Consider the following 11,733-nt stretch of genomic DNA (forward strand, 5'->3'; position numbering starts at 1 on the left):
AGGAGAGAAGAGAATAGACTAGTAGAGGAGAGAGAATAGACTAGTAGAGGAGAGGAGAGAATAGACTAGTAGAGGAGAGAGAATAGACTAGTAGAGGAGAGGAGAGAATAGACTAGTAGAGGAGAGGAGAGAATAGACTAGTAGAGGAGAGAGAATAGACTAGCAGAGGAGAGAGAATAGACTAGTAGAAGAGAAGAGAGAATAGACTAGTAGAGGAGAGAATAGACTAGTAGAGGAGAAGAGAGAATAGACTAGTAGAGGAGATGCTCCACTGAACATAAGACACAAGTGATAAAAAGCTAGATGAATATACATGTATTTATTCCAGAATTAAATTATCACTGACATGAAAGTGAAGCTTGTTGTCTAATATCAAAGCGGTTGGTTGTTTTTAAAACATCTAATTAAAAAATATCCATATATATATAATTCACGAAATATTCATATTTAGAGGATGTCATTTGTACTGTACTTGGGAAATGTTGTGTAATGAACATGAATATTACCATGCTTGGTCCATATTGGATATGCAGCTCTTTTGAATTAAACTCTGCATTATGGTGTTATGTATAGGAAGGACGTCTATGAATGGTGTTTTCATTCGGAGCCGACGGTGGTGTGTGGGCCTGTGTCTGTGGTACGGAGGCTGAGATGATGTCCTCACGGGCTGAGCTGTGTGCTAGTGTCCTATGTGACTTTGGCTCAAGGCGGTGGGCGAGAGGGGCAGTGATTCCGACGACCACCAGGTGGCAGCAGCGCGCCGAGCAGAGCGCGCCGAGTAATCTAACATGCAATACACACACATAATTCACTCGCACACATACATTCTCACATGGGTGTACGGTGCACGCAAGTGTGCATTTACACACACACACGCGCGCGCGCACTCCGCGCAGGCGGGACAAGGGTGCACACACGCTCATGTGTATGCACAGTCACACACACACACACAGTGAGTGATAGACTGTCACACACACGCTTGCATGTACACACACATACACACTCACAATCAGCCAAACCACGGGTGAACAACTAATGAAGGTGCTGCAGGCGAGGCACTAATGTGGAACCGGGAGATTAGAGTGTGCTCAGGGCCCCGCTCACACAAATAATAAAATAAAAAACAGAGGAGAGAGGATGAGAGGATGAGAGGAGAGAGGAGAGGTGGGGTGGGTGAGAGAGAGTGAAGGAGAGAGGGAGAGAGAGTGAGGAGCCAAATTAAAGAGAAGAAAAAGAGAGCAGATACGTGCAGGAATGGGAGAGGGGGGGGGGGGAGGAGGAGACGTAGAGGAGAGACTATGGAGAGTGGGGAGTGAGATGAGGAGTGGGAACAGATGAGGAGAGGAATTATTTCTCTCTGCTGGTCACCAGAGCACACAACCACACAACCAGACTACCACAACAACACAACCACACTAACACAACCACACAACCAGACTACCACGCTAACACAACCACACAACCAGACTACCACGCTAACACAACCACACAACCAGACTACCACGCTAGGGCGGGCCATACTTTTTTTTTTTTGGAAAATCAATCGAGTGGGGTGTCTAAAATACGTGTTTTTTTGTGGGGAATTCAAATATGGGATTATTTTTCTAATCGGATAACTCCTACCTACATTGTTTTGGATTTCAAAATGGCCGATTTGACCATTTTTCACCCCTTGGCCATACATGGATGCCAACATGAATCTGAAGGAAATCATAACATGCAAGGTGTCTAAATGATGTGTTTCTTAATGGGGAATTCAAATATGAGTTCATTTTTGGGATAGAATAACTCTAACCTACATAATTTTGGATTTCAAAATGGCCGATTTTACCATTTTTCACCCCTTGGCCATACATGGATGCCAACATGAATCTGAAGGAAATCCTAACATGCAAGGTGTCTAAATGATGTGTTTCTTAATGGGGAATTCAAATATGAGGTCATTTTTGGGATAGGATAACTCTAACCTGCATAATTTTGGATTTCAAAATGGCCGATTTTACCATTTTTCACCCCTTGGCCATACATGGATGCCAACATGAATCTGAACATTAACTGTTGCTGCAGCAAAGACAAAAAGATTCCTGTGAAAGATATTGCCTACATCAAGGGACAGAGGGAAAAGGTTGGAAGTAAAGGACCACACCAAATGGCTGGAGCTGATCTGCCTGAGCACAAGAGACAGGTGAAAACATTGGAAAGGCAGGGGATGGAAAAGAAGGCAGAGAAAAGGAGAAGGGGCAAAGAAGAAAGCTTTGCAGCAGCAGACAAGGTTGCCAGGAAGGATTTTGAGAGCTTCCTTACAGTCCCTGAAGTTGAGCTCATTCCTGAAACTGACCCTGCAGCTTCAGCAAAGCTACGGAAAAATTATGATGAGATTCCAAACATCGCCCTTGCTAGTGTAAGGTATGGCATAGGTCTAAGGCCAACTGCAGCTATAGCAACTGCAGCTCTGATTGATGCAGGACTCATCTTAGAAGATGACACAAGTAAAGTGATTGATAAGAACAAGGTTAAGAGAGCACAAGAAAAGTTGATGCAAGAGCTGGGGGAAGAGTTTGAGGAGAAGTGCAGGGAAGAGGGGGGGATCTCCTGTATCCTCTTTGATGGGCGGATTGACATGACCAATGTGATGATGGAAGCTGAGGGCAGTGACCAATCTTTTCCTGCAAAGATCAAGGAAGAACACTATAGTGTTGCTAGTGAGCCTGGCAGCAACTATCTGTTCCACTTTACACCAGAGAAAGCAACTAAAGAGGAGTCCCATGCAGAGAAGATTGCTAAGGTCCTGTTTGCCTGGCTGAAAGAGAGAGGTTCTGATAAGACCTTGTGGGCCATTGGAGGAGACTCGACCAATGTCAACACTGGAGTGAAGGCAGGTGTAATGCGGAAGCTGGAGCTGCACCTGGGGAGAAAGCTGGTCTGGTTGGTGTGCAACCTGCACACTGGTGAACTTCCACTGCGCCGTCTCATTGTTGAAGTTGATGGGGCTACTCTGTCAGACAACAAATTGTCTGGGCCAATAGGACAGCTCCTTGATTCTGTTACAGACTTGGAGATTAATCCTAACTTCACCAGGATCTTTCTTGGCCCTCCGCTGATCAAGCTGCCTGAGAAGATCATTCAAGATCTCTCAACTGATCAACACTATGGCTATAAGCTGGTCTGTGCAATCAGGGATGGAGTGCTTTCTGCAAGGCTGGCTCTGCTGGAGATTGGACCGGTAAACCACAGCCGCTGGCTCACCACAGCAAACAGACTCCTCAGGCTCTGGGTGTCAAAGCATCAACTTAAAAGAAAGAACCTGAATAATCTACAATGCATTGTGGAATTCATCATTGGAGTGTATTATCCATGTTGGTTCAACATGAAGGTCAAGCACTCCTGGATCGAAGGGCCTAGGCACATCCTGTTTCAGCTGGACTGCCTCAAGTCTCAGAGGAAGGAGGTGCTGGATGTTGTGATGCCAACTGTGAGAAGATCTGCTTGGTATGCCCACAGTGAAGCCATCCTCCAAACACTGCTGTGCTCTGAGGATCAAAAAGAGAGAATTGAGGGGGTGGAGAGAATCCTGGCCATCAGGGGAGAGGGGGATCCAGACACTCAGCTGGGAGACTCCTGTGTCAGGATCAGAAGAACACCTCACATCAATAGTGACGCTTCCAGCATTGGTGGCTTAATCAGCTGGTCAGAAGATGTGTCAGAGCCACCTCTCACCTGCTCCCTAAGCACCTCCGAGGTGAAGAACTTCATCAACACCCCCATGGAGGTTCTCGACTGGCCTTGCCACACACAAAGCATCGAGAGGGTTGTTAAAATGGTGACTGAGGCCTCTGCTAAGTACTTTTCATAAGAAAAAAGGGATGGAGGGATCAGGGCTCAGGAGACCAGCAGGAGGCTGATGTCCAAGAATGAATCCAAGCAGGACTTGTGCAACCTGATCAAATTTAAGAAGATAGATGATTGATGGAGCCCCATGGATTTTCTCAATAGGCTACATTGAGACGTTTGTTAAAATGGTTACAGAGGTTTCTGCTGAGTAGTTCTGGAAAGAGCTCACCTATTTATGGCTGACGTTGACTTTAAGTTTGTGTTTGTAGGTTGGTGGCTAAAGCAGTACAGTAGGAGATCTTGCCATCCAAGAATGAGTCCAATCAAGATATTGGAACCTGGCAAAGTTCAAGAAGTCAGGAAATCGAGATTTAGCACTTAGGTGTTTGTGTGCATTACAAATACAATTTATTATTGTTAGTATTATTATTATTGATCTTTGGAGTTGTATCCAGTTATATACAGTTCACTTGTTAATAAATTTGATGGCTTTGTCATTATAAATGATTTCCCATATATTTTTTATCTTTGCAATTTTGTAATACAATACCAATGGGTTCAAATGGTAAAATCAGCCATTTTGAAATCCAAGATTATGCAGGTTATATTTATCCTATCCCAAAAATGACCTCATATTTGAATTCCCCATTAAGAAACACATCATTTAGACATATTGCATGTTAGGAATTCCTTCAGATTCATGTTATCATCCATGTATGGCCAAGGGGTGAAAAATGGTAAAATCGGCCATTTTGAAATCCAAAATGATGTAGGTTAGAGGTATCCTATCCCAAAAATGAACTCATATTTGAATTCCCCATTAAGAAACACATCATTTAGACACCTTGCATGTTAGGATTTCCTTAAGATTCATGTTGGCATCCATGTATGGCCAAGGGGTGAAAAATGGTCAAATCGGCCATTTTGAAATCCAAAACAATGTAGGTAGGAGTTATCCGATTGTAAAAATAATCCCATATTTGAATTCCCCACAAAAAAACACGTATTTTAGACACCCCACTCGATTGATTTTCCAAAAAAAAAAAAGTATGGCCCGCCCCACTACCACGCTAACACAACCACACAACCAGACTACCACGCTAACACAACCACACAACCAGACTACCACGCTAACACAACCACACAACCAGACTACCACGCTAACACAACCACACAACCAGACTACCACGCTAACACAACCACACAACCAGACTACCACGCTAACACAACCACACAACCAGACTACCACGCTAACACAACCACACAACCAGACTACCACGCTAACACAACCAGACTACCACGCTACCACAGCAACACAACCAGACTACCACGCTAACACAACCAGACTACCACGCTAACACAACCAGACTACCACGCTAACACAACCAGACTACCACGCTAACACAACCAGACTACCACGCTAACACAACCACACAACCAGACTACCACGCTAACACAACCACACAACCAGACTACCACGCTAACACAACCAGACTACCACGCTACCACAGCAACACAACCAGACTACCACGCTAACACAACCAGACTACCACGCTAACACAACCACACAACCGGACTACCACGCTAACACAACCACACAACCAGACTACCACGCTAACACACAACCAGACTACCACGCTAACACACAACCAGACTACCACGCTAACACACAACCAGACTACCACGCTAACACACAACCAGACTACCACTAACACAACCACACAACCAGACTACCACACTAACACACAACCAGACTACCACACAACCAGACTACCACACTAACACACAACAACACAACCAGACTACCACATTAACACACAACCACACTAACACACACACAACCACACTAACACACAACCAGACTACCACACTAACACACTACCAGACTACCACACAACCAGACTACCACACAACCACACTACCACACAGCCACACTAACCACACTACTACACAACCAGACTACCACAACCACACTACCACACAACCAGACTACCACAACCACACTACCACACAACCAGACTACCACAACCACACAACCAGACTACCACACAGCCACACTAACCACACTACCACACAACCAGACTACCACAACCACACTACCACACAACCAGACTACCACAACCACACAACCAGACTACCCACATAAACTAGTAGTTTATTTTTCTGATTGTTTCCCTGTGGAACGAGAGGCAGACAAGAGAGAGGAGGAGGAGGAAAAGAGGAGAGGAGGAAGGAGGAATAGAGAAGTGGAGATGAGGAAAGTAGAGAGGGAGGAGAGAGGAAGAGAGAAGAGAGAGGAAGAGGAGGAAGAGAGGAGAGGAGGAAGAGAGGAGAGCTATACAAAATGCTGCCACAAGCGTCTCTCGCTAGACAGTAACACTCATACACACCGTTCCCATGCTGTTTAAACAACAGCCACACAGCTCTGATTCAGTGTCCTTTAAACAGAGATAGGGGGGGCATTCTGGAGTCTTACCCCCCCCCCCCCCCCCCCCCCCCCCCCTAAAAGGCTAACATTGTGGGATCCATCTACGGTACCATTTTGATTGAACGGCTGGGCGAAAGATAATACTTAATAAAAAAAATAATACTTTATCCGAAAATCCTACTGATATCACTAGAGCACTGTTCTCCATCCAGCTTCCAGGTGAGCAGAGCTCGCTCTCTCTCTCTTTGCGTCATCTTCCACACCACTGCAGAGCTTCAGGACACAGTGTTAGCGCTCTCTCTCTCTCTCTCTCTCTCTCTCTCTCTCTCTCCCTCTCCCTCTCCCTCCACCCCCCCCCCCCCCCCCCTCATTAGCTCAGCATATTACTCCTGTTCTTGGAGGTACGGGGGTGAAGGGCACTGGAGGCCCCTGTTTAGTTTGTATTTATGCCTGGGCTTTAAAGGAGCGGCTTAATTACAAAACGCTGCTAGTGAACACAACAGGGTCCCCGACGCCGAGCGCCTTGCATCAGCCACCGCCACGGCAAACAGGAGGAAGGGGGGGGGGGGGGGGGGGGGGAGGGAGAGAGAGAGAGAGAGAGTGAGTGAGGATGACAGAGGGAAGGTTGGGAGAGAGGTAGAGCAGAGAGAAAGGGGTCGAGAGTGAGGTAAGGAGGAGGAAAGAGAGATGGGGGAGTGAGGTGAGGAGGAGGAAAGAGAGATGGGGGAGAGTGAGGTGAGGAGGAGGAAAGCGAGATGGGGAGAGAGAGAGGAGGGGGAGAGAGAGAGAGGAGGGGAGAGAGAGAGGAGGGGGAGAGAGAGAGAGGAGGACAGAAAGAAAGGGGTCGAGAGTGAGGTGAGGAGGAGAGAGATGGAGGCGAGAGATGAGGGGGAGAGAGAGATGGAGAGAGAGATGGGGGAGAGAGATGAGTGAGAGAGAGATGAGGAGGAGAGAGAGAGGGAGAGAGAGAGAAAGAGATGAGTGAGAGAGAGATGAGGAGGAGAGAGAGAGAGAGGGAGAGGGTGAGAGAGAGGGAGAGATCGGGGAGACGGGAAGGGAGGGGAGGGGAGGAGTTTGGAACACACTCTTCATTAAGACACTCTCTTGTTGCAATTACAGCATTTACACAGTGACAATGGAGGGCTGTCCTCCGAGGAGCAGCGCTCATTAACCACCTGATAGGAGGAGGAGGAGGAGGAGGAGCGTGAGGCGGCGTGTGGCACTTAAGAGGACAACCAGCGCTCCACACACGAGGCACCCTTTGAAACGTTGGTACGGTGAGGGTGAGACGTTATGACCCCCGGCGGGCGCTGACCAGGCTGATTGAACCCACCGGGTCCTAGACGTGGAGGTGCGTGATGAGAGCATCCAAGGCCCCTCAGCCTGAAAGTTCAAAGGAGTTTCCTCCGGACTCCGATTGGTTCACGCACCGCGGGTTTCGGGGGGAGATTGGGATTGGGTCCACCCTATCTCGCCACCTTCTCTCACCAGGGGAACAAAGGAGTCCTTGGTCTGCCCCCGCCTCCTTGCTCTAGAGACAGAGGAACGTGGATTTTCGACCCAGCTCACAGAAACGGGCAGAATATGGAATATAATGACTTGAACCAAGCATTCGAATGATGGATCAATGGAGGTCTCTCTTACAATTATATGCATGGGTGCATATCTTGGAACATGTGTTGACGTGTTATTCTGTGTAAGAGCGCTGACGTACTCCCTACAGAACTTATGCTTTATAACCACATGCTTGCTCGGAATATTATGCGGACCACGATGAAATAGGTTATCAAGGTGGGTCTCAATTTGACAAACTTTCATAGACAAACGTCAGATTGCAGAACTCACTCAGGAGCCAAGGATCCAGCTTTGGCCAGCCTGCAACCATGATGGACAGCCCTGCCCATTGAGCCCTGGGCCACACCCACTGAGCCCTGGGCCACACCCACTGAGCCCTGGGACACACCCACTGAGCCCTGGGACACACCCACTGAGCCCTGGGACACAGTGGGTGTTGAGTTCTGTGATTTCTGTGGAACATCCTTGTTGATCGCAAGGAACCAAGGAATGTGGAACTACCTCAACCTTTCTGCTCGTGCACGTAAGAGGCTGAATTGGGACATTGTTTGACTGGATTCCTGCGTTCTGCATGGCACGCGAATACCGGCCGGAAGACTGACCTGCTAACTGTTGTCTCTTTCTCCTCAGGCTACATTCACACTGCAATATATATATATCTTTTTTTGATGTGGCCAATATCAGATTCCAGTGTGAACTGGTCACGCTCCTGAACTGACCCGCAATTTTATGAACAATAAAGAAGATGGACAATATAGAGTGACGTGAAAGTCGCATGAAAGTCGACGGTTTCAGACTGAGGTCGCATTGCAAAATATAAAATCTGACATATGAAAGTGGCCCAAATCAGAAATGAAAAGATCAGATTCCATGTGATTTGTGCCGTTCACACTGTTCATATCTGAGTCACATTATGAGCAAAGAAATCAACTTTGGGCCACTTTCGTCTGCAGTGTGAACGTAGCCTAACGGCCCAAACTCTCCCTCTCTCTCTCTCGCATCCGCAACATTAAGAATCCCATACTCTAAGTCTTCTAAGACACTGACTTATGCATAATTCCAGGCAGAGTTTTATCATACCAGGAGTCGATATCTTATGAGCAACCTAACACCCCGGGGGCTGTGAGCTACAGTGAGTCACTGTTGTTATACGTTACTGTTATTTCAGCCCTTTTTGCCACATGCTACGCTCACCTAGAAGTGCCGCGGTCAGGCTTTAAGTCAAACTCCAATTACTACTGTAACACTGAGTCACAGGGGTCTCCGGCGCACGCCGCTCTGCTTCTAAACTGCAAGGCTGTGTGTTTACGTGCCGGTAATCCACCCAGGAGGGGTCTCTGCAGGACAGATAAGTAATGTTAAGTCACCCAGGCTATCCCGCCCGACGGGCTGTATCGAGTGATTCAATCTGGTGTCGTGGCGTTCGCCTCGCGCCCCCTGAGCCGACACGCACCTGACTGTCGTGAAGCCCGCTGGGAGTAGTTTAATCCTAAAGCCACCTCTGTTAGTGCAGTATTTCACTATCTTTCTTTCTAGATGCGTTTTCGTGTCTTTAATACGAATGTCTTGTGAATTTAGAGAGATCCGTCTTTACAAGAGAGATCCGTCTTTACGAGAGAGCTGTCTTGGTGTTCCTTGTATGGTGGGATTATTCACTCGGTAAAAGAATGTATGGACTTCAGAAGAGATTGAAAATCGTTACCTCTGTGGTGGTACCCAGCTTTAATCAGCGGTCCTAATCAATCGATTAGTAGAAAGTGATAATCTAACTGATATGCAGTAATACATATAAAATGTATTAGGTTCAAGTGTTCCACTCAGGGGTGTAGGTTTGGTAAAAAAAAAAAAGGAGGAACACTTTATGGCCCTTCTAAGGTTTCTCTCCTTTTTTCCTATTGCCTAGGTTTTTTGTGAGTTTTTCCTTACCTTCACGTGGGGTATGTCTGGGAGTGTTGCATTAATTTATTTATTTTACATTTTACTTTGGATTTCGTGGTGTTTTTATTTTGTTCTTGATTTATTGTGATGTTTCTTGCTTGACTTGTTTAAAGAAGACGTGTCCGGCCCATGAGGACATTAACGTGTGTGGTCGGGCCTTACAAATACATTTGATTTGATTTGATTTGATTTAAGTGGAGGGTCTGGTGGTTCTCCGCCAGGTTTAAGTGGAGGGTCTGGTGGTCCTCCCCCAGGACATCTTCATTTCCTGTATTCTGCTGTACTTTTCTGCACTAATTTGTGCCTTTCTGCATCAATTAATGGTGGACATTTCTTTATTTATGTAAAGGAAATGACAACATTCAGGTACCCGCTGACACAAATATAATGGAATATAATGCAGTAAGGCTCTCAGGCATTCTGTATTGCTTTCAAATATTTATTCTATAGTTACAGGTAAGAAGGGTTTATAAATGTTTTGACCCCCTTATTTTTTTTTACCTCTTTTGGGGAGGGGGCTTTTCTTTCATATATTTTTTGGGGGGGACAAATTCACCTCTTCTCAATATTGAGGGGGACATATCCCCTGCAACCCCACCTAATTGTATGCCTACGGTTCCACTACAGGTGTCAGGGCTCCTGTACGGTGCTGAACCCCATCTGATGCTGCACGGCGTTTATACCGCAGAACATTCAACCACTTGGACCCATCGGTCCGTGTGAGAGAGTTACTTCTTCATCTGCCTCCCTCTAGGAGGCCCCTGACTCTCCAGAAAGCGCACAAGGACGCGTGGCAGCATCGATATGGAGGTGAGGCAGCGAGGGAGGGATGGAGGGAGAGTAACGGGATGTCAGCTACACAGACTCTATCTTCCACACTGTCCTGTGCGCTTACCTGGGAGTGTACGATGAATACAAGGCTTCTTCCACACCTACACTACCCGCCAGAGCACAGACATCACTTTCAAAACCGGCCGCATTGCCCACGGACGTACACACACAGGGAGGAGGGGATAGGAGGAGAGAGGGATGAAGAGAGAAGAGGAGAAATGGAGGAAGAGAGGAGTAAGAAAGAAGAGGAGAAAGAAGAGGAGAGAGGATAGGACGAGAGGGAGAGGAAGAGAAGAGGAGGAGAGAGGAGGAAGAGAGAAAAGGAGAGGGGAGAGAGGAGGGAGGAAGAGAGAAGAGAGAGGAGTAAGAGAGAAGAGGGGATGAGGAGAGAGGAAGAGAGAAGAGTAAGAAGAGGAGAGGAGCAGGAGAGAGGGAGAGAGGAGGGATGAAGAGAGAAGAGGAGAGGAGGATAGAGAAGAGAAAAGGAGAGGAGGAGGAGGGATGAAGAGAGGAGAGGAGGGAGGAAGAGAGAAGAGGAGAGGAGATGAGGAGAGGAAAAGAGAGGAGAGGAGGGGCGAGGGAGGTGAGAGAAGAGGAGGATAGGAGGGGGAGCCGGTCCTGGGCTGACCTGTAGCCGTCGATGCAGCTGGCGTTGATGTAGTCGGAGCCCTCCACGCCCCGGATGGGCTGCAGACACACCCTGGTGGACTCGAAGGGCATGATGTTCACCAGCCGGTTCTTGAACTTGTTGCAGGGCAGGTTGGCGCTGATGAAGCGCGACGTGTGAGCTTTGGAGTTGGCCAATCTCTGTTGAGAGGCAGGAGAGGGGAGCCAGAGACAGGACGAGAGAGAGAGAGAGAGAGAGAGAGAGTGACGAGAGGGGGAGAGAGAGAGAGAGAGAGAGAGAGAGAGAGAGAGAGAGAGAGAGAGAGAGAGAGAGAGAGAGAGAGAGAAAGAGAGAGAGAGGGGGAGAAGAGGGGAGGAGAGAGAGGAGAGAGAGAGAGAGAGAGAGAGAGAGAGAGAGAGAGAGAGAGAGAGAGAGAGAGAGAGAGAGAAAGAGAGAGAGAGTGAAGAGAGGGGGAGGGAGAGAGAGAGAGAGAGCATTAGTGATCTGTGACCTGAGGTAAACA

The 11,733-nt window shown here is 47.5% G+C and overlaps 1 protein-coding gene across 1 annotated transcript in view; it reads right to left on the minus strand.

Moving 5' to 3' along the window:
* The window catches only part of LOC311239297 (receptor-type tyrosine-protein phosphatase F-like), a 226,449-nt gene that overhangs the window by 17,232 nt on the left and 197,484 nt on the right, over positions 1–11,733 (minus strand). The window contains 1 exon segment of the mRNA XM_084327604.1: positions 11,232–11,410. Coding sequence (XP_084183730.1) covers positions 11,232–11,410 — 179 coding nt within the window.

This window comes from Notolepis coatsorum, assembly GCF_963971535.1.
Source record: "Notolepis coatsorum genome assembly, chromosome: 13".
NCBI lineage: Eukaryota > Metazoa > Chordata > Actinopteri > Aulopiformes > Paralepididae > Notolepis > Notolepis coatsorum.